The sequence below is a fragment of the Oryzias melastigma genome, linkage group LG14, assembly GCF_002922805.2.
Source record: "Oryzias melastigma strain HK-1 linkage group LG14, ASM292280v2, whole genome shotgun sequence".
Lineage (NCBI taxonomy): Eukaryota > Metazoa > Chordata > Actinopteri > Beloniformes > Adrianichthyidae > Oryzias > Oryzias melastigma.
This window is the reverse complement of record NC_050525.1, coordinates 16,569,172-16,593,664: the sequence shown is the minus strand read 5'-3', so window position 1 is coordinate 16,593,664 and position 24,493 is coordinate 16,569,172. Positions and strand designations below refer to the sequence as shown.

General features: G+C 36.4%; 1 protein-coding gene across 1 annotated transcript in view; it reads left to right on the top strand.

Annotated features, from left to right (window-relative positions):
- frem2a (FRAS1 related extracellular matrix 2a) overlaps positions 1–24,493 on the top strand; it is a 67,190-nt gene that overhangs the window by 30,698 nt on the left and 11,999 nt on the right. Inside the window, exons 4-12 of the mRNA XM_024261619.2 lie at positions 3,249–3,479; positions 8,953–9,078; positions 11,140–11,391; positions 20,140–20,289; positions 20,388–20,597; positions 21,308–21,505; positions 21,827–21,991; positions 22,243–22,425; positions 24,263–24,393. Coding sequence (XP_024117387.1) covers positions 3,249–3,479; positions 8,953–9,078; positions 11,140–11,391; positions 20,140–20,289; positions 20,388–20,597; positions 21,308–21,505; positions 21,827–21,991; positions 22,243–22,425; positions 24,263–24,393 — 1,646 coding nt within the window. The remainder of the gene's footprint in view (positions 1–3,248; positions 3,480–8,952; positions 9,079–11,139; positions 11,392–20,139; positions 20,290–20,387; positions 20,598–21,307; positions 21,506–21,826; positions 21,992–22,242; positions 22,426–24,262; positions 24,394–24,493) is intronic.

Here is a 24,493-nt window from a genome sequence, read left to right as displayed (position 1 = left end):
CAACAAATGAAGAAATCTAAACTATGCGCACCATTACGACTTGTGTTATGTGCATTCATTTGTCATTTTTGGAATATTCTAACTGTTAAGGTGATGAAGGGATTTTTTATGCATTGGTTTGACCTTTGGATGATTCTTTAAACCCTCTGGTGACCAATGTTTTTCAGCCTATTTGCTTCAAACAAACATTATTTCTTAAACTTGGACTAATTTAAAGATTTACACATTTTCCATGAAGAGCTCATTTAATTTCCCGTATTTTTCCAGAGTATAAATTGCACAGAAGTATAGGTCGCAGGAGCCAAAATATCCATCATAAAAAAGAAACAAAAATGGCAGTTTTGGGAGAAAATTGCAACAAATCTGGCAAGCCCGACTTAATGCTGCGTTCACACCCAACGTGATTGGTGTTTAAAATTCTAGCCTCTGTTGCCTCTATTGACACACCTACGTTAACCTGTGTTCTTGGTCACTTTCAATGAAAAATCTATGCAAATTCTGTAGACCAGAACTTCGGGCTACATGTGTCCATAAGTTTTTAAATCCAGTTGCAGACTGTATGTACAATTTGGGTGACCATTGATGGTGCGCTGAAAATTTAACTTGTTGAACATTTTCAACGCAGCTCAGGGAGTCGAATTTGTGGGTAGTGTTCACCTCAAAACATGGAAGACTAGCAACGTTGTAAACATGATCACCAAAAAGGTTTGTGCCCAACTTCTGAAAAACAAGCCCACACCATCATTCCTCTTCTTCCACCAAATTTCACACTCGTTTCACAAATTTCACAATGACTTGTCCATCAGATTGTCAAATGGAAAGTGTGATTCATCACTCCAGAGAAGGCGTCTCCACTGTTCTAGAGTCCAGTGGCGGCGTGCTTTACACAACTGCGTCCAACACTTTGCATTTCCCTTATGTGGCTTGGTTGCAGCTGCTCAGCTATGGAAACCCATTCCATGAAGCTTTCTGCGTACTGTACTTGGGCTAATCTGAAGGTCACATGACGTTTTGAGCTCTGTGCAGAAAGGTCGGCGACCTCTCTCTTCCAGTTTACATGGTCTACAGTTGCTATTGTTCCTAAACTCTTCCATTTTGTTACGATAGAGCTGACAGTTTACTATGGAATATTTAGGAAATTTCACAACTGGATTTGTTGCACTGGTGGCATCCTATGACAGTTCCACGCTGGAATTCACTGAACTCCTGAGAGCGGAACATTCTTTCACAAATGTGTGTAAGTGCTTGATTTGATACACCTGTGACCAGACAAAGCGATTAGGACACCTGATTAGGATCATTTAGATGGGTGGACTAATACTTTTGTGTTGTGTCCCAATTCCCCCCCTAATTACCACATAGTGCACTATATAGTGTCCGAATCTACTAATTCCAAAATCGAGTGCACTGGAAATTTCCCAGAAGTCTTTGCAAAAAACTATCTTACATCGATGGTCACTAGATTAGCATATATAGACCACATTGCATTGCGGTTGAAACATTTCAAACAAATAAACGTGTTTAAATGTAATATTTGAATAAACCGTCCACATTTTTACCATCAGAACACAGTGGAGTCATAAATTGACATCGTGAAATGTTTGTTTTTATTCGTTTTTTTTAGTTTTTTTTTTTTACTTCGTGAAATCGATGACGTCTATAACCGGTCTTTAGAAAAACGAAAGAAAGGTAGTGAGCATCATGTCCAAAATACCTTTAAAATCCAGGGCACTATATAGGCCCGCACTATGTAGTTTTTTAGTAGTTAGGGGGGAATTTCAGACAAAGCCGTAGTAATATAGTATTAAGTCGCTTTTGAGGAGGTTATAAGTCACACCCTTTGCCAAAATATACAAAAGAACAGACTTATACTCTGAAAAATATGGTAATACATTTTTATGAATAAATAAAATGATCTTCCAGTCATTTTAAACTTACTGTATGTCACTTCCTATTTATACCTGTTTGATATGGTTTAGCAAGCTCTGATGAAAATGTATGAGAGCTAATCGGGATCTTTAGGCAAAAAGCTACTTTCACTGCTCATGATGATACATAAAAGTCAGATGCTTTAACCTCATCTTTTTGTCCATTATGACTTTACTCAGCAAGTATAACATGTCCCTGAGCCTGTCACTGGGACTGCTTTAATGCACTCAGAATAGTGAGTCTAAGTTCAGCAGCCTTTCCATCCATGAACATGATTCCTGCCTCTGCTGTCGGCTATTTTCATCACTAAAGCAGCTCTAGCATCTCATGTGATCGGGCTTTTTTTTTTCTTTTTTTTAACATAAAAATTCAAAGCACCACATTGTAAATGTGACGGTAAAAACTGAGTTTCTTCTAAATTCCTGGTTGCTTTGTTGTTGTTGAAAATCATCCAAAGTTGAAATTGGGTGCCAAGTCTTTGCCTGGCACGGCGTGAACATTGAAAAACAGAGCTTTATTCCAAAGTCATTAAATCAAAATGGTTTGTGCAAATGAAGATAATCACTGAAGGTCCTCGCAGAATCATGAATGCGTTAAAAAAAGGCGCAAGTGCCGTTTTTTCTGCAGTTTATTTTCAGATTACACTGTGCATACAATGCTCAGAGTGTGTGTTTAAGATCGAGTGCATCCACACCCATCTGCATATGTTAGCCGCCTTCTGTTTTCTCTGTTTGCGCAGGATATTTGAGTGTTTTGAAAAGCAAAAATACAAATCCCTTCTATGAACATGCACAAGCTGTTTGGCATGACTGCATGCACCTTGTTCTAATGCAACGCAAGTGTTATGAAAATCATAATTCCAGTTACTTTTATCATGCAAACTTCTAGTAGGCTTTGTGCCTTTGAACAGAATATATTATTTAGCATGAATGGTAGAAGAGTGACATGAAAGACCTTAAAATGAAATAAAGGATGTTTGAAGAAAAGGATGAAATTCATACAAACAAAGAGGGAAAAGTGTGGATCTAACCCCTGAGAAATGTCTGTTATAGCGAACCCATTTCAACAGGGTAGAATGTGCTTATTTAAAAGCTGCAATCACAAATTTGTTTCACACGTTCCTGGGGCTCTGCAAGTGATCAGTGAAAAGAAATAGATGTAACACCAATTTTGCCACCACTCCTGACAATATTAAGGGGTGCAAAAATCTTTTTTTTTCTGTTTCCTGTCTGTCTTTCACCCTCTTATTGTCTTCATCTTCTCTTTGATTAATCGAGTTTCTTGACACTTGTTTGCTCGCTCTTCCCCGTATCTCTCAGGCATCGGCACCCAGGATGGCAGCGCAAAGAAGAACGAGGACTTCAAAGGGAAGTTGCAGAAGCAGGTGCAGTTCAACCCGGGACAGACCAGAGCCACGTGGCGGGTGCGGATTCTGGCGGATGGAAAATACGAGCAGGCGGAAACCTTTCAGATTCTGCTGTCGGAGCCGGTGATGGGAGTGATGGAGTTCCCTGTTGTGGCAACAGTGGAAATCCTGGATCCTAAGGATGGTCAGTGCTGATAATACTCAGTGTCCTAGATTCAGAATGCAATTTACAAGCGCCATGTGTTTACTGTAAGTTGGTGCAGCAACAGCCTCGGAAAGTTTCTCTCACTTTTTCTGTCAATTTTCAGCACACAGGTATTTATCTCTGAGTCACACTGGTTACATTTTTGGATAAAGATGTCCCAGATTGATTTAGGTCAGTGAATCGGATCGTTTGAAATGAATCAAATCGATTATGAACCGTTGTAACGAGTACCTGAAAATCATGCTTGAAGAATGTACAGATACCTTACTGTAATTAGTTACAAGTCACCAATTCCAATAATACTTGAGTAAAAGTATCAGATTTTAAAAGAACTTATGAATTTTACTCGTACTAAATGGAGGCTCAAGGATGACCCAAGAAATGTAAAGAATAATAAACTGTTTATTTATGAGGTTTTGTTTCCTAATATTAGAAAAGAATGAATATTAAATTTAACACCTCAATGTTTCAAAGTAACAGAACAAAATAAATAATAGAACAAAATCAGTCTCAGTTACACTCAGGTGTTGCATAGAATCGCAATATAACGAGTAATGGTAAGTGTCCATTCAAATGTAGTGGAGTAAAGAGTATATAAATTCAATCAAAAGTGGAGCAGAGTAGAGAGTAAAAGTTGCTTATATTTTTATACTTGGTACAAGTACAAAGTAGGCAAAAAAGTACTTTATTAAAGTAAAAAAGTCAATTTACTCAAGTACTTTACACCACTGATTATGAACTGTATTGTCAACAACAAATTATGAAAGAAAAAAAAGTGTAAAGTCTATCTCTCTGCTTTTAACAGCAGACATTAGATATGAGTGGTCCGGTACGGTAAGGAGTTGTACGGTACGGTCCATTTAATTCTGGCAAGTTGAGCCTCGTTTTCCACTGACCTGTTTGTTTTCAGGACGCATGCGTGGTGTAGACTACTAGCGTGTCATTGCGTCATTGTAGTTTGATGTCTAGAAAAGCAACAACAAAGGAGATCGCCTTTTTCTTGCTTTACTTTTGGTACTCCGTCAGAAATTTAATGTTGTTTGAAAGAAGATTGTTAAGAAGAATACCGTCGTGAAGAAGGAAACGTTAGCTAGCTTAGCACTAGTTTAGCGCTATATTAGCGCTTTCTAATGTCCTCATCACTTCCTGCCAATCAACAATTTTTCTATGGACCTATAAACGGATGGGGGCTCTCTTACAGTTCAGTACTGTTTAATGGGTCCATTTAACAATGGAAACACTCATAATACCCGACTGGACCGCTCAGTGGAAACAAGGCTATATGGTACTATCCAAATTATAGTTAAAACAATATAAAGTTCTGTGAGTGTCAGAAAAAAAACTTTCACTTTTTATTTAGTTTGACTAAAACAGCTCAGGGCTGCTTTCACAATTTTTGTGTTTGGTTGTTGGCTACCATTAGGGATCTGCTGGCAGCAACAAATCTTCAGAAAAATTACTTGAAGATATTTTTGCAAGCATCATTTTTTTTACTTCCCTGGAGTTTGAGCCACTGTTCGCAGACACCACACTGTTTCCAAAGCAAATAAAAGACCCTCTCCCTTCCAAATTTTCTATTTTGTTCAAAAAATAAGAGTTTGTCATTACCTTTTTTTTATTTGTATTTGTTTTTAGCCAGTTAAAGTGCGTGTCCCAGCAAAACCCTCATATGTGTGATTGAATTTGCTACCGCTTATATGAAAACCATAAAACATTTTCTTTAAACGTTTTCCAGTAAATTGAATTTTTACCATTCTGCCCTCTTTTTAAATGAGAAATGCATTTTTTTATCTTATTTAGATATATAATTTGGACATTAAAACACAAATACAATAAATTAAGTAATTAAACAAAGAACATGGATGTATACGAATCAATGGGGAAAAAGCGAAAAAATCTGTTCATTTACCCTGTTTTAAATCCCTTTTTTACCTCATTTTTTTCTTCTAATGCTGTTTTTGCCAGTTTTCTTTTTATTTAAACGTTGCTACTTTCCAAGGTTTTGTTGTCTTTCTCTGAAAGCTGAATGTTTCATTGAGAAATCCCACAGACGTGCTGCCCTCGTTCCATCAGCGTTAGATATAGTTTTCTGCTGCTTTTACGTTTAGTTTTTCTTTGCATCACCTCCCTCGTCAATGACTCCTCTAAATAATTAGAGATCGACAACAGCAGTGGCTCTCGTCCCCGTCTTTCTCGTTTTTCCTCCATGCTCCATCTCTTTCAGGATCCTCTTGCTTCATTTTCCAGACTCCCCTGTGGGTTAATTATGATGTGTGCGGAGGGCAGGGACTGGTTTGTTTTCTGTCATCTCCAGGGAAAGTCTAATGTGACAGAGACGTGCCAGTCATACTCTAATGGGCTAGTGCGGCTTAAGCTACGCCTGTGGCACAAGCTGTACTGTATCTAATGGTGGAAACTGGATTTATGCGGCTCTTTAGCTTAGCCGAACATTTCCACCCCAGAAGATAAATCATCTGGACCAGGGTGTTGAACTTTAACCTTATAGTAGTAAAAACTTGAGAGGATGTAACTTGAAATTCAATTGTGATGCTCTGTCTTTTTTTTTTTTTTTTTTTTTGGGTTGCATGCTAAAATAAATGAAACAAAAGCATGTCCTGTGGCCCAGGTGGCCTGTAAGCTTTCAGACATTTAAGACTTAATCTGAGCACTAAAGACGGAGGTGAAAACCTGCTGTTTAGCTTTCTGCTGCAAGAAGCATCTTATTGCCAGAGCCGTCTATACATCTTTGATGCCATCCCTGTGGCGGTGACCCTATACGTCAGTAAAGCTGTTACCGCTACGCAGCTGCATCAAGGTCCTTCCATCAATATAAAGAACAACATTTTTATCTGTAATATGTTTCCGTCCAAACCGAAAGGCCATGTGCAGTTAGAGCATGATGCTTTAATAAAAAACAGCTTTGTCTTTGTTACTGTGATGGTAGAGCACTTCTTTTTTTTCAATAGTGTTCTTTTCCCAAATATTTCACCGATATTAAAGCATAGTTCTAAGAAATTTAGTTTTAAACATATAACTATGGCTATTTCTGAATTCGTAAACCATGATCACTATTTTTATTTTTTAAACAGCATATGCAGATTTCACAAAGTAATAAATACGAGCATCTTACGTTAACTATTTATGAATTCATTGCATTCTGATGATGAAAATATGGATGCTTTATAAAGTAACTGAATTAAAATACATTTTTGCACCAAAATTGTTCAAGTGCAATGCATCATGGTCTATATTTTCCAATCAGGAAAAAGTTGTAGAGACTTCTAGGAAAATTCTAGAGTACTCAATTTTAGTGGTAGACGATTCCACACTTTTAAGATTACTTTTTGCTGAAAATATTTAATACAGATTACCAAAACCGATCCTAGTCATTTTTTGGGAGGGATTTTTTTCTCAAGCATGCTATTTTCCTAATTAAACAAAGACCACCAAAGACAGGCAATATAATACGTTTATTGTGCAAAGTTCAAAGTAAAATGCTTAAAAAACGAATTAACATAATGTAAAAAACACACTTTTATTTGCTTGTTTATCAGCTAAAACTTTAAGAGACTGCTCGATACCAAAATTAGTGATGTATGGAAATTGATAATCCGATCACTAACCGATTTTGGAATCGTATTCGGACATCTCTACAAACACTATATAGTGCACTATGTAGTGAGTAGTGAAGGAATTCGGAGACAACTTGTGTTTCTATGGAATATAAATGCACACATTAATAATTGAGAGTGTTAGAAGGAAAAAAGAACAAACTTTTTTTTTTTTTTTTTGCACAACAAAATCCAGATCATTTCCTTGTATTTCCCTCCTCAACACACCCCTTTTGAAGTATGCACTATTTCCCTTTCATCCTGAATGTTTAAAAGTCTTGCGCTTGACCCATGCGAAAGAAAAGTTTGCTTTCAAAAATCTTCAGTGGAATAAGTGGCAGCAGAGCAGAAATGGAGGGAATGAGATGTGAAGCGTGGTAGATGAAGTGTGCAGGATTGTGCCGAGTGAGAGCAGGAGATCAGTGAGCAGGAGTGTGTTTGTGAACAGAATGGGTAAGAAGTGGAGCCGCAGCCTTCTCTGAACCTCAAAATCCCCCATCAGCATCTCAAAAGACCTCCACCGCCATCGGCCCTCATCCCGCCTGTCTGCTGTTCCGCCCCTGGGGGACCGCAGATTGTAGGCTGTGGCAGCAAGGTGAATTGATAGAAAGGACAGAAGATTGAGTGAAAGGAGCACAATTCGGAGAGTGTTGTTTCAAGAGCAAAAAAGTGTGATCTCCTGCTGTTTTGTGAGATTGACTATCAACATGTTAAAGCTATTTTCTCAAAGAGTCTTTGCAGGTTCTTTAGGTCGTATCATTATGAGCCTTTTTGTGGAGAATTCTCCTGATTTACATTAAATTGAAATTATTGTCTTTTATTAAATTTGCATCATATATATAGAACTGAAAATACAAGAACAGAAACCTGGAATGAATTCATCTTTTTCAGTTTAGTCCCAACCAAAATTCGGAAATTTGAAAATTGAAAAGAAACAAATTATTTCCTTTAACTACCCAAAAAAGAAGCAAAAAAAAAAAAAAAATCACAAAAATGTTTTTTTTTCTGCTGCGTATTGCCTTGTATGGAGCCCCTAAAGAGACAATGAATTAAAAAATAAAAATGAAAGTTAAAAAAATGCCTAAAAATATACAGTTACTCAGAATTTATTTTGTGTGTACCAGACAGTAAATGAAAAAATGTTTTTCTAAAAATTGAAGTAAAAAAATATTTATAAAAAAATACTAAGTGGTGCACACCAGTTACTATCTGTTGCACATCAGTCATTAACTAGACTTTTTTTAGGAAAAAAAAAAATAAAAAAATGTAAACATTTTTTTTTTTACTTCAAATTTTTTTCTTCTATGTCCCTTTAGGGGTTCCGTACCTTGGGGAGTAATACACTTTTTTTTTTTTAACACGTTTTCTAAATGTTTCCAACCATTTGGTTAAGCAGGCAGTTAAAGGGTTAAAACAGTTCTTAATTGCATTCTCTTTAAATCCAAATTTACTGTCGAGATACACTAAGAGAAGGATGAAAATAAGTCAGTGGTTGACCCTTCTGTGTGTAGAAAAGATGAAACTCTCTGGTGCCATCCTCTGTGTAATGAAGTAAGAGACCTGGGAGCATAAGTGTCTGCCACACAGCATGACAAAAAATAACTTCTTGAAGAACACCTCCAGTCAAATAAAACCAGAAAGTGTGACATAAAGTTTTATTTTTAAATATGAATGAACATGCTGCAGAATCACCCCCTCAGTAGATAAAAATACAGCTCTATATTTCTGCTCACTAACGAAGCCATCCATCCTTCAAGGTCAAAAACTCGTTGGCTTTTTCCAAACTTATAGAGTGAAGTGTAGCCTCACTTCTCCAAACCTCCTCTTTCTCCTCCAATCAGAGTCCAGCGTATTCTTCCCTGAACAAATCCACTCGGTGGAGGAAGACGTCGGAGAGTTATTCCTCCCGGTGCACCGCAGTGGAGACGTCAGCGAGGAGCTCATGGTGATTTGCCACACACAGCAAGGTATGGATGAGTCATTTTGCTCCTCTTCAGCCACACTCACACAATTTCAGGTATTTTTACTATACACTAAAATATTGTTGATAAAGCTGGAAATAATACTTTATGTATTCATGTAGGAAAACAATTTTTTTTGTGCAAAATGACTAAAAGAACATTAATATGAAGAAAATGTAGCCTAAAAGGTATTTTAATATTCCATCATCTGCATGAAAAAGTGCAAAAAATCCATTGTAATTATACAATTCAAATACAGTTTGGGCTTCATTTAGAGGTAAACAAACCATTTTGTCCTCTTATGAATCCCTTAAAGTCCCACTTCAATCATCCTTTGATCTATTATAAAAGCATTTCTAGTGTTTTTTTGTTTTTTTAATTATGTCGTTTTAGCCAAAATAAAAGAAAAAACGGTTCTTTTCTAGAGCTTAGCTGCTTTTACAGAGCACCAGGAGTTTATTTGAAATGTGCATCTCAGTTGTAGACGATACTACTAAGAACCCTTCCCATCACCCATAATGGTTCCCTTTGTTTGCTCGCTCTCCCACTAGCTTACAGCCCTCACACTCCATGCTAACATTAGATAGATAGATAAAGTTTATTCTGGACTCATAGTCCAATCAGTGAACAGGATCACAATCAATACGCAGTACACACACGGTGCCAAGACTACACAAAGTCTAAGAAGATAAATACATAAAAATACAATAGTAAAAATCTACACAGAATATTAAAAATAGTTAAGCACAATCGTTAAAAGGCCAATATAAATTACCAGAGCAGAAAAGACATTACAGTTTTGAGCCAAATGCCAGCTCGGACGAAGAAACGAAAATGTATATGGATCTATTTGTCTGCAAGTGGATGCATCAGAATGGAGCGGAGCAGGGAGCTTGTGCCCCGCCCAGTGTATTTGTGACATCATAAATGCGGCCTTTTTCAGACTGCTATTTTTGTCTGCTCCTGATTCACAACATTTTTAATGAAGACATTTTTAAAAATGAAATTTTAAGCTTAATGTTCTCAATAAATGTCCTTCAACCTCAGAAAAAAAATTGTCACAAGGACATGATCAAAACAACACGAACTCAATTTTTATCAGAGTGAGTTTTTAGTATTTGCAACAAATTTTATACACAGTCAATACAGAACCAGGAAAAATAAAAATAAAAACTGGTTTGATGTAAATAAATTCTCACTAAATTTAAATAAAACCAAATTCTATGTATTTAGTAATAATAAAAAAAATAGAATGGAGTAAACTCACGCATAGCTTGTGAAACTAAAGAGTAATTATTATTGATGAATCAGTTGAAAGCCTCATTTCAGACACATCAGTTCCAACATTTCTCTAAATATTTCAATCATAAACAAAGTCAAATATGTAAAATCATTACATATGTTGTACTACATGCTGGTACTGCCATATTTTCAATATTGTACTGAAGTTTGATGAAACTTTTCCTCCTCTGTATTTATTACAAAAAAAGAATATCAGAACAAATCGCCGCCCTAAATCCTTGAACACACCAATCCTCTTTTTTGTCAAATCTAAAACACTAAAATGATCTGACTTCATAGCGCTGAAGACGGTTCAATTTCTGTAGAAAATAACTTGCTTCCAATTCGCCTACATACAAGGATACAAGTTATTGGGAACGTTTAAATTAAATTTAGATTATCTCTAAAAGAATTCTGCATTACAGTAACCAGAGTGAAGGAATTACACTCTGAGATAAAACAATATCCAAATATGTTGTCAATTTAAATTTAAATACAATAAATTATTTTCAATGTTTACTTACATGTTGAAAATTGTCACTTTGTCATCTTCTGTTTATGTCTGAGCCCCATGAAGTTTTCTTTTAAATATTATTATTTTCATAAATAATTAATCAAATATCATCTTGTTAGCATTTTAAATCGATTCAAGTATTGTGAACAAAATATCGCGATATTTTTCCTCACACCTCGTTATCGGTAAGTGTTTTTATAATGTGTTAAAAAAACTACATTTTTTTAATTTTCAAGTTTTTTATAACTCTTTTGCCTGCTCCAACTCTAAAGGTTCTGCCACAGGGACCATCCCCACCACTGTTCTGTCCTACTCCGACTACATCTCGCGTCCAGAGGAGCACAGCAGCCTAATTCGGTTTGACAGGGGCGAGAGGGAGAAGCTGTGCCGCGTCGTGATCATCGACGACTCTCTGTATGAAGGAGAAGAGAGTTTTAACGTGACTCTGTCCGTGCCTGTCGGGGGGCGTCTGGGAAAACACTACACAACGACTAAAGTCAACATCGTCGAAGATTTGGATGATGGTAAGGCCTGATTTTTGTTCTCACTTACAGTATTACACATCTTATTGCCTTTTCTTGATGTGTTATTCACAGCTTTAGAAAAACTTATTAAACCTAATCAGACTTCAACGAGATTTATTTTTGTTTTTGCTTTTTAGCAGTGTTTCATCCAAAGTTAAAATTCTTCCAGAACTGAATTTGATTTTATTCTTTTTTTCCTTAGTTGGAATGTTTGAGGACTGTAGTCCTGAAAAAAAGACCTGCTGAGTAAAAATCTCCTCTTGCTGTTATTCTTTCTAATTAAATGTGAGTCACACAGGATTTCACTGTCAAAGACAGTCTTCAGTCGGTTACAGCTTCATATATATTTACTAGGGCATAAAGGCAGGAATGGGTAGAAGAATAATCTTTGTGATCCTGTGGGGAAATACCTATTTAAATCTGCAGGTGTCCTCCTCCATAGTTCACTCTTCTGCATAGATTAACTTCAGACTTTGTTTCAACAAACTTACTCCATTTCTGTGCTGAGCATATTCACATTTATGACCGTAAAGGTCAAAGCAGTTTTATCGTTGTTTCTTTGTTTTGCACATAAAAGATAGCACATCGTACATTTTCCACATGCTGGAGAAATGCAGACAGCGTATACGATGTATCAACCATTTGTTTCCATTCAATTGTTATGCACTAGAAACAGACCTCATTACTTGTAATAGCTTGTGTTCGCAGAGTGTCTATATTTAGATGTCACATTATGCAGAAATCCATATAGAAAAGAAGAAAAATCATTATGGACAAATTTTGGCAGATAGGAGAAAGCGTATTTTTCCTTACACTGGTTTCACCAGTTTGACAAATTTGAAAAGACATAAAGGTTACAAATCCAATAAAGAATCTTTATGTTGCAGTAAACATTTGACAAGTGAGTAAATTGCTTTAAAGTTTTAGCTTTTTTTGTTTTTTGGGGCTGTTGATCTGTCAGAGGGCCTCTCTGTCAGCTTTTAGGGAGGTTTTTAAAGCTTGTTTGTCATAAGTGTGTTGCACAAACCTGTGACATGTTATCAAGAATTGTTTATATGGTTGACCTTTACTGATATTTACCATTTCTTGAGCTGGCAAGTTGTGGTATTGCATCTGTCTTGTATTTTCCACACAACTGTCTGCTCCAATTACAGCAGAGGGATGTTTTTTAAAACTGCAGATTTGATCCCTTTATCACTGAAAACGAATAGATCAAATTTGCAACTTAAACTATGCACAATAACTCAACAAAAAGGTTGGACTTTTTCATTACAGGGGATGATTGATCTGGACTGTAAACATGTCAGAGTTCCTTCAATAACTCTTTCAGAATGTTATTTGACATTGTCTTGTGGAAAGGTCAGGGTTTTCTTTCTTGGGTTAAATTTAGGATAGAATGAAATATTGGCTGATCTTTTTCGATGGTGAAAATAAAGACGAAGGAAAAGAGAAGGTTAAAAAAAGTTTTTTAAAATAGGGATGGGACTGTAGAAGTTTGCTTCTTCACACTGTAATTCAAGACAATCCATATACAGTATTTTATGGACTCAATGTGGATTCAATGTGATGTGTGTACTCATGTAGTATACATTCGAATATGTCTATTTATGATAAGAAACAATTTTAATGCCAAGAAGATACCATCATTTTCTTTTATTCATTTTCTAAATAATTTCTGAATCAATATCTCAAATAGATTTGATACATATGTATATATACACATAATGTTCTTTTTCCCTTTGCTTTAAATTAATAAATTAAAAAATCCTAAAAAATAAACATAAAAACTGGATAGTTTTTATTGCTGTGATCATTAACTCTGTATAATCGTTTGTATCATATGTGAGAGATGCACTTCTTAGACTCCTGTCTCTTTGGCTTGATCAAAAATGTAGCTAAAAATGTATTGTACATAGTTTTGTTCATGTTTTCTTCCCTGTAGTTCATTATCATTCCACTAGGGGCAGTAGAAGTGCTTCACCTGCTCATTTCAAAATGGCTGCCTCCGAAACACTTTTGGCGGGAAAATGTTTTGCTAGTTTTCAAAACTTTATGGTGAGAATAACTAATCTATTGTTATTTATTGTTTTAAATGACTACTTGCTGTATTGAAGGAATGCAATTTTTTACAGTGTATTCTTTGTAATACAGTTATAGCATGTTAAAATGTGTGGATCTAATTTGAGTCACTGGGTAAATAAGGTGTCATTATTTTAGCATCTTAAGCTAATGTTGCTGTGATAAAAACTTACCAAATCAACTGATGCTATTCATATCTCACAAAAAACATATTGCAACATCTTAGTTCTAAAAAAAGGGAATTTTCTATAAATTCTTTAAGTATTAAAGTATGTTTTTTAGTGGGTTAAAGAGGTAACAAGGACATCTTTTTACTATTTTCTGAGGACATGAATGAATGTTTCCTCACTGTCACTTCAGCGAGTGACAGCCCCAAGGCCAAAATGGAAGTTGCATCAATAAACTATTTTCATGCTTCAAGCTAAGACCCAAGATTGACATTTTAGTCAGATTTATTGGTGTAAAGATGGAGTACAATGATATGATCCATAGAACGGAGGTGAATATAAGTCAGTGGCTTCTTAATGGGATGACATGATTCCTGGAAAGCAGCCAAAAAAATAAGTGATGTTAGAGCTGAACAAAGACTCCACATGATTTAAACAATTCTGGCAGTAACAAGACCTAACACCTGTGTACTGCCTCATAGCAAATTACCTTCTGATAATGAGTGTCATGAAATCCGTAGAAGACATGAAGCAGACTTAATTGGGGGGTTAGATCGATGATGTCCAACCTGTCACCAAAAAGACAGGCTGTCACACCCACAGCACAACACAGAAAAGAGAGAAGGAGAGACAGCTGGGGAAACACACTGACAGCAACATTTCCAGCTATCTTGAAAGGTATTGTTAGCATCTTAAAAAATAAAAATAAACAGATCTGAAATGTCACAGGTAGAATGTGCTCCAGATCTGTGGGAGATTCTATAAGAGCAAAGCGAAGATGGATAACTTATAATATATTCATTGAGTGCAACAGTGAGTTGAATTCATTTTAAAACTCTGTTTGTATTTACACTTGGCCCAGTGCCCTATCTATTTTGGATCAAGTAGAAAACATGTTAAACACAGAATTTTTAATTATGAGCCTCTACGAACTTAAAACAAATGCTATTTTAAATATTAAAATAGAAAAAATAGCATATATTGTTACAGCGTATCCATAATATTAGCCTCCCTTGAAGATGATCATACAGTAAAATATTAAAATCATCCCAGTATGTAGGTCATTTATGGAATGAATCTAATTTTCCAAGCTTTTACCTTTACCCTTCAAATGACTTCCAATATTCCTGTTTAGTAGGTCTTACATTTTTTGTATCAACTCTTAGACTTTTATTTTTTTGGAGGAAACCAAGCAGGAGATTAGATATATACGATCAGACAATTTAGTATAAAATTGGTAAAGTAGGTCAGATTGACTCCTCTTGTGATAAATAAAAGGTCAAGACAGAAATAATCAACTTTTTAATGTTTTCTGTCTTATTATGGAAATTTGAAAACATATTTTTTATCTTGTGTTTTGCAGCATTAAGATGTCTGTTTATTATTATTTTTTTACCCACATAGACTTTAAACTCTATCAAAAGTAAAGGGGAGAAAAGCACTTTCTGACTATTGAGTGTCACTGCTTGTGATCTCTAAAGCCTTAATATTCTCTGCCCTATAAGTCAAAGCAGAGTAGACTTTGTTTTACCCTTAATAACCTTCTAGCTTCCATCTCAGACAATCTTGCACTTGGATAAAAAAAAGCTTAAAGATGTCTGCTTGACCTAGTACTTTATCTGTCAGCCTGCATTGTCCTCTGCATGATTTGACTCAAAGTGATTGTTGCCATCTTTTTTCACCCGAGAAGGAAAGGGGGACCAAGAAGTCAAATGATTGAGCACGTACATTCATTGTAATTTTACTTCTTGATTTTTAAATAATACATTTTTTAATGACAATTATTTATCTATGTGAGTATGTTGCATTCAGTTAAAAAAGTGAGTATTTATTCTAATTTTTTTGTGCATTTTTTTTCTTTATTTATTTTTTTTAGTGTACAAAAATTATTTTAATTAATGCAAAACTCTTCCATTATTTATCTGTTACATTTTCAAAAAACAAAAAAGTGCTTTACTGTGGCAAACACCATTTTTTACACCTTTTCCCTGTTTCTTTATTTTCAGTTTTAAAAATATAAAAGAGAAAAAAATAAGCTATTTAAAACAAGAAAAATACATGTAACTCCCCAGCAAAGCAACATTATAATGTGAAATGAAACTTAAATTATTATTTCTGAAATTCGTTTTTCAAAAATGCAGAAACTATTGTTATAAAACTATATTTTTCAAAATGTCATTGTGCTTTTTGCAATTATTGTCTGTGAGTTTATCATATTGTCATGCTTGTAATCTACTAAAAAAAAGCTATTTAATCATCATGTAAAGGCTTTATTTGTCTCCTTTTTGTATTTTTCTTTTCACACAAGAAACACTTTTTCCATTCATGAGTGGAATCCTCTTTTGTCTTTTTGTGTTTTCCGCTATCCTTTATTTTTTTAAGCCCTTTAAATGCTGCACTTTTAGATTTTTTTTATATCAAATTAAGTATATATCTTGTAAAAAAAAAAAATCTTTTCATTGTGAATTTTCCTGCCTGATTTAACTGAAAGCCGCAAAATCGTTTCCTTACCTTTGACCCATGCGTTTCAAATTTGTGTTTTCATACACACTTGAGGCAATTTTCCTTTCAATAGTAAGAGTCCCACTCCACAGAACAGCTGAGAACGCTCTGAAAACTGTACTTAAGGTTGTGGTGACACAAATGGTTACAGACGCCTACGCAGTAGTAATTATCACAATTTGTTTTTGCACCCTCCCCAGCCCTCACACTCACATCCAAAGTGCTAAAGCAGAGGCAGGACCCCAGTGGGCTAAGAGGATGCACTTCTCATTCATTACTCATCACTAAGCTGCCTCATGTGCCATCAAGTCAGGCGCAAATAAGCCAAGTGTGAATGTAGATGTTCATATTAGCATTCAAGAATAGGATTTTTTTTTTCCCATGGATGAGAAGCTTTTCATGCAAAACCATTCCAGATAACATGTCTGAAACCCACAGCTGCGCTTCATTATAAATATACCTGTGAGATCCGTACATGTTTACTAATGCATTAGGTCAGCTGTCATTAGCAACCACAATGTGTTTATCCTGCCCACGCTTTTTTTTCTTGTTTTTATTTTTTTATTTTTTTACATTTGTGTGTATCCAGTCCTAAAGTACCATTGTGTGTAGGAGGGTGAAGAAGAGAAAATAAATGATTAGAGCATAAGAATGCAATTGATATCAGCATAAATAAACACTAGGGATGCTACAATTCTCTAAACAAATTGTATGTTACACCATTAAATGGAATCGTGGGGAAAGTTAATTGTTGGATTCCTATTGCATACCAGTGTGTTTATGTTAAGTTTTAAACAATTTTGGTGCTAAATTTAAGAAAGATTTAGTATTTATTGCTTTATTAAAATATATGGGGATTAGAATAAGCCAACTGAAAATGTTTCCTTCATCAGCTGCTTTTACATGGACACAAGTCATTGCATTAAAAGCCTGATATGAATAAAAATGCTTCAGGTAAGCATGCCATTCATATTGGATCAGACTCAGAATTGATTGGATTAATTGGATCACAGTTCAAATTAGATTTGAACTGTGTACATAAAAAAACCTTTATCCGATTATAACAAACGTTTATATACGCCACACGTTTCAATCGGAATAAATCACATAAACAGAACTATATAAAGTACTAGAAACGACTGTAGAAGAAGTAGCGAGTTCTGTTGTAAACAAACACAGCTGCAGCATAGAGCGAGGTGATCTAAGCGTGCTTTTATTATAAGTATGATTATTATTATTGTTACATGAATCCTTGCAGTCAAGAATAAAGCGCGTAATGAGCACATTTGGTATTAACCACCCGTCTTGTTTATGAATGTTTATTCAGATTACTTGTGTCCATGTAAACGCAGCTACTGAAATGGATGGGTTATGCCAATTGTTAATCCGATTGTGGTGCGTGTAAACCCTTATTCTGATTGTGGCTCAGTACTGCGCTGGTTTTTACGTCATGTGTAGACAGTATGTAGAGGTGGCTTTGGAGTGCAGTCTGGCTGGCGAAGCTGCCGGACTCCGGAGAACTCCGAGCAGAGCGGAACGGTGCATCCAAGCCTAAATGTTGTTGGTCGCACGTAATAATCTAACCGTTCCTTCGAGTCCATGCTGCCAAAAAAAATAAAAAAAAAATTCAGCACGGGCTATTTAGAAAGTTCTGTGTAAATAGTCACTTTCAAAAAGAATAAATAAAAGCACAATCAGGAGATTGTCTTGCTCGATGTTAGCTAAGCTACTTCTTCTTCTATGGCGGTATTTTAGCTAGTTTTCCGCATGTCAAAATCATGTATTCCGATCAAACATGTGCCGTATGTAAACGTTTGTTATAATCGAATACATTTTGTCAGGGTCCATAGACACAGTTCAACTCTAATCTGATCTTTGATCAGTTTAAAGACATTTTGCACATGTACATGCAATAATTGTATCATAAATTTTTTTAAGGTTTTTTTGTTTTGTAAAACACAAATCACGTATCGAAAACCTTGACCCAAAAATTAAGGTTTGAATCATGGGAAAAGCAAATCGTTGCATCCCTAGTAAACCCAATGACTCACATAAACATTATAGCTATTGTCCAAAAAAAGAGAATTAAACCTCACAGTTCTACATTCAGTGCAAACATTCTTCCTCCCCCTGTTGACACTGACAACAGTGTTAATAATAAGGAGGTTTTAAATGAGCGGAGCAGTTTGCTCTTTGAAGGAAGCCGGGTGGTCCTTGCTCATGCCTCCTCCTCTGAGGGCAGGAGATTAAAAGATGAACAGACCCACCATCCAGGATGAAGCGGCTGAGATCCTGCAGTGCATCAGAAAGATGGCCCGCAGCAATGAACTGCTAAGTGAACGCCGCAGGCAGTAGAAAACCCACTCAAAAAAAAAAAAAAAAAGAGGTGGCTGATATTGAAAGTCCTATCACTGTCTGGAAAAGACAGTACAGAAGGGACTGACAGAGCAGGGGTGTGTGTGTGTTTATGATAGGTGTAAGAAAAGTTTGTAGACAGATATATCTTTGGACTGTTGAGAATTTGTTTTATCTTCAATGTTGAAAGTCAGCGTCTATTTTTGGCAACAAACTAGAGAAAGAAAGAGCTTCAAAAAGAAAAGACTTAGTAGGTTTTTTATTTCTTTCTGCTTTTTTTTCAGTTGACAGGGGGCTTTTTAGAAGCTGTCTAATATACAACTGCCTTCAATTTACTGCCTCAGAAAGCAATCCCTGTTCAAACAAGCCTCTAGGTGATTTTCTTGCCACGCTGTTCAACATTCAGTAAAAGACACACAGAAAGCGGCTTGCATCTGAGCGTACTACAGTCTTGTTTGTCAGAAGTTCTTATTTCTTCCGTACACAATTTATGCGACTTATCTTGTTTCAGGCAATGACAGATGAGGAAAGCAAAAGTTTTGTGTCACACAACTATATAATATATATATATATATATATATATATATATATATATATATATATAGTATATATACTGTGTATATATATACACCATATATATATATATGTTAAAAAAGATTGTAGGGAAAGGGGAGAGTTGTGGCTCCATACCAATCCTCTGACTCCCTACTGAATTTCTAATGAACCGCAGAAATTATGTTCTAGAAAGAGCCTCAGGTTTTTGGGATTTGCGCAAAATATGGCAACTGTAAGGGATAATGCCTCCACTTCGCGTTAGACGGTTCAGGCTTCCACGGCGTGCGTTCATTTCTAATAATAGACACTTTGAAGGGCATTATCCCGCTCATACCATGGTCACTTGCAAAAGAAATAAATATTCTATTGATATTTAGTACTTAATTATTGTTATTTCTTCAGTTTAGACTGCTTTTTCACAAAAAGTGGACTATTTGATACTTGATGTGGCGTGTTGCCATGGAAACATGACAACATGTCACAGAGCCAACACCGACCTCAACTGCAGCGGCAACGAAAGCGATATATGTGATCGTCATGATTCGTTAAATAAAGCATCAGATCGGAGAGAAAGTTACCTCTTACCACTTCTTTTATGTATAAGAATGTTCTAAAGAAACCTGCACAGTGATCCAGAACATTTGGTCTTTGTGACTGGAAACTTCTTTTCTTGGTGTGCATTATCTCTGTGGGTAATCACTTTTTAATCCACACCCAGCAGCCAATCAGAATCGAGTATTCACCCAGACCGCGGTAGGATCATAATTAAAAGACCTCTAGAAACACTGGTGTAAGCTCTTTGTTTTGTTCAGGAAGTGTAATTTTAAAAAGCCAATACTTTCTTTCTTCCTGAAAGAAACAAAAAGACTTAGAAGTTGATTTAGAACTGGTTAAATGACCTGTTAAATTCAGGACACATGAGCAGGGGCGTTTAGACTTCTGGCTTTACAGATGGTTCGTGTTAGACCTCAGGTCTTAGTTTGAACAGTCTGAGATTTTTTGGTTAGAGGTTCAACAGTTACCATGTCCTTGATGTTGAGTATTAGAAGTGATACCTGTGACTGATCCGTGTTTTTATTTTACTTCTCAGCTCCGGTGTTTTACTTCGGAGAGGCAGAGTATTATGCAGACGAAAGTGATGGATACGTGGAGGTCAAAGTGTGGAGGACGGGAACTGATCTGTCCAAGTCGGGTACTGTGACGGTCCACTCTCGCAAAACAGAGCCTGCGTCTGCAGAAGGTACATTTTCGTTTCTAAATCAGAATCCTATTTACTATTAATCTTCAAGTACCCTTTAACATATATTTGCTTCATCCCATTGTTTATCCTCCCCCCAGCTGGTACAGACTATGTGGGAATTAGTCACAACTTAGACTTTGCCCCGGGTGTCAGCATGCAGACGTTCAGGGTGTTCATTCTGGACGACCTTGGACAGCCAGAGCTGGAGGGGACTGAGAGCTTCGAGTTGGTCCTGCGACTGCCAGTCAATGGTATCCTGGGAGAACCTGGAAAGGCAACAGTCTTCATCAATGACTCAGTGTCAGACTGTAAGTGAAAGCGCTTCAGCACAAAGTTTTCACAACGTTGTCACTGCGTGTGATGAGAAAAGAGAATGATAACAACTCAGCTCAACCACCAATCAGTCACCTATCAAGCTGCACCACCATGGTTATTCATTCTAAGGGATAAAAAGAAACACACATTAATAAAACCATTTAAATAACTGTCAGAGGCGATCGAATTCCATTAAACCTCGGGTCAGGACACAGAAGAGAACATCCCAGCTTTCTGTTAAGTCCAGAAATGCTTGGTCTGTGGTACCACAAGTGAAGTTTTTAGAAGGAAGAAACCATCCTGGAGGTGTTTTCAGGAATAATTTGATAGTTTTATTCAACTTTTCTTGACAATATATCAATAAGTTGTCTTTCAGATCACAACAACAATGAAAAAAATAAAGCAAATATATATGAAGGAGTATTTGGGCCCTTTTACAAGCAACACATTTTTTTTAATCACAACTTTAAATTCATAAATTTACAAGAAAAAAAAAATCATAACTGTCAAATTTGGAGAATAAATTCGTATATTTATGACTTCCTTGTCCCATTCTGAGCCATCCAGAAAAGTATTCATTAGTACATGCAGAAATCCACACTCTACAGTTATCTTTCACAAGCTCTGATGTCATATTTACTTTTTATATTACTGAGAGCAAAATTATCACAATCAATTGAACATAATTTCTTTTGACCAACAGTGCCAAAGGTCCAGTTCCGCAAACCCCTTTACACCGGAGAGGAGAGTGACGGTCTCATCACAGCGATGGTGTATCGCAGCGGAGACATCCGACACAAGTCGTCTGTGCGCTGTTACACTCGTCAGGGCTCTGCTCAGGTCGCCTCCGACTTTGATGAGCGCCCTAACACAGACGCGTCTGTCATCAGTTTCTTACCAGGTACTTTTGTGATCACACTTGTTTGTCGCTCATTTTACTTCTACAAAATCACGCTTGTGTGCCTGCAGAGTTCACACCTTTCTGTTAAATGAACGGCTCCAGCAGGAAATTTCAGGTTCTTTTCACACATTTTTGTGCCCAAAAAAACTCTTTTTTTGTTATGACACCCTGCATGCTTCTAGATACTTTAATTAACAATGACTAGTGAGTTGAAGCAACTTTTTATAATGTAATCATTTCTATGCAAAAATGCGTTTCAGCCTTTTGATTTTTCGCCCCACTGCTAAGCTGAATCTATATTCTCTCTTTTTACTTTTTTAGGTGAAGTGGAGAAACCGTGTGTTCTGACGCTGGTGGACGACACGCTGTATGAGGAAGGAGAGGAGCTGCGGCTGGTTTTAGGGACCCCGAGGAGCAGCTCACAGTTTGGTGCATCAGTGGGGGCTCCGAATGAGACTCTGGTGAAAATAAAAGACACGGCAGACAGTGAGTGAGACGAAAGAGGGGGTGAAGGAGGGAGATGGAGGGAAATGTACATGTATTTGTTTAAAAACAAACACAAAAAGCAGTTAGTGTTTGAATAATTCATGCAGAGGTATCTGAAACTCAGGGGTTTAGCAGGAACCTGAGGACATGTTCTTTAATTCATGACGTCTCCCAGGGTGAATATTAAAATTTTTTTGCCTGCTCTCTAGTAATGTTCATTTTGTCCTGCTGTCTTCTCTTCCTACCTATAGAACCCATCATTCGATTTCTGGAAACCAAGTTCAGCATAAGTGAACCAAAGGAAGCTGGAGCTGTTGCTATTGTGAGGGTCCCTGTGGTACGAATGGGTGACACATCAAAACTGTCCGTGGTTCGTGTTCACACCAAAGATGGATCTGCTGTGTCAGGAGTGGATTACTACCCCGTGTCTCAAGGTGAAGCTGCAATCTTAGTTTATGCTCAGAATTCTTAGAAAATTTAGCAAATTAGCAAAATGGTTATAGAACTATATCATTAACTTACACAATTAAACACATTTCTGCTCTACAAGTCACTCTGGAGTTTAAGTCACAACAGCAGAAAAAAGATCCATAGCAAAGAAAAAAAATCATGTAAGTTGAACTGGAGTAAAAGTCACACTTTTGGAGTAAAAGTGAGACGTTTCTGATCACACCAAGCGGACGACAAGCTGCGTGACAGTTAATGAGACTTTAACATTAATATTAATATGTGCAACCAGTAACACCATTTAACTTTGGATGCACTTAAAATACTAAAAACAATGCAGCAATCTGCATCTTGGCTGCACCTTACGTGTCGCCAACAATTCAGCTTTTGAGCTGGTCACACGTAAAAACGTGCGAATAACACCAGTCTTACCAACTTACATTCAAAGTTTGCAATGTAGGACGACAGATACAATTTAAATCCAATTTGAATTTTTATTTTGGAGCATTTTCGTTCATTTAGTTCATGAGATCCTTCAGTGATTCTCCTAGTACAGTGAGTTTTACTATCTACTTTGGGAGCTGCAGCTAAATGACGGTTGCTTTCAGTGGTAGTTTTATCTTTGTGACCCAGTTTGATGACTTGCTGTCCTGCCATAGTCTTACAGGGAAAAAATAGACAAGAATAATTTTGTCTCAATGTAAATAAGAAAAATATCATAAAGTTCAGGAGGAGATCGATCAGAATTCTCCATGTTGGTTATGGACTCCACCCACTTCTTGTTCTGCGATGCTGTCTGTAGCCAATACTGATACACACCCCTATAGTGCCCTCTGGTGGTTGGGAAAAATGACCAAAAAAAGAGCTGATTAAAAAAAAAAAAAAAAGTAATAATTACATATAGGTTGCACCTCCGGCCAAAAACAAGGAAGTCCTGATTGCAGACATCAACGTCCAGCACCAGAAGTCCTCGACAGGAACCAGAAGTGCCCTCATATTGTTAAAAAAAAACAACTTTATTTTAGCTGGCCAACCTAAGAGTCACAGTTTTTCCTCTTTGAAAAGTTTTCTCTACATTTCTCAACACTTTTGGGTTAGGGTAAGTTGTATAATTTTCGCTTCCAGCCGATGATGTCAGGCGCCATTTTGTCTGCAGTCAGGCCCTTTTTTAAAAAAAAAGTGGTATTTAATAAGGTAATTAAAAAAAGGTTCATAACAAAACCAACTATTCTCCGAAAGGTATTAATTAAGATTTTTTTCTTCTAAAAAGAATTTTTGATTTCATTCTGGTTTTAAAAGCTAATTTGAGCCGCTGCTTATTGGAGATTTTTGTCCTTTTTGTCGTTTTAACTTTGAGAAAAGTGAACTTCTGCCAACTTTCAATGTATATTTTAGACCATTTCAAATCACACATTCACAGCAGATTTGAATTGTACAGAGATGAAGCTCTCATTGTGTGTATTAACACCTTTGAGCTGCATATAACTTATGCAAAACTCTGTAGCACAATTTGCAAATCGATGTGCCACCTCATGCATATAGGAACCTGCACTTTTCCATCAGAAGGGATCTGCCTCATAGGCTTCTACCACTAAAAACCTCACTGTAATCTCTTTCAGCCTTTTATTTTCTGAGTGTAAACTTGACTGGTAGCAATAAATTTTATCCTAATGGTACCTATTTTTCTATGTTGTATAAGTGCCATCCTCACAAAGATAGATTGGAGCATTAGGCTCGCGTTTTTAGCTGTAATTTGATGGCACTTTCTGGTTCACTGTATAATGAGTTGCTTATAAATCAGCTCCTTTGTCTATGTTTCCCCAGACATTGAATTCAGACAAGGGGATAAGCAGCATGTCGTGCAGGTGGAGGTGCTGTTTGATGGAGTTCGGGAAATGAGGGAAGCTTTCACTCTGCATCTGAAGCCTGACGACAACATGGTGGCTGAAACAGAGGTCAGATATGTCAAAAAATAAGTCAACTAGATCAAATATTGCTTAACTTATTCCATTTAATCCACAAAAGTCACCTTTTTAAGGAGTTTTTTGGATCTGA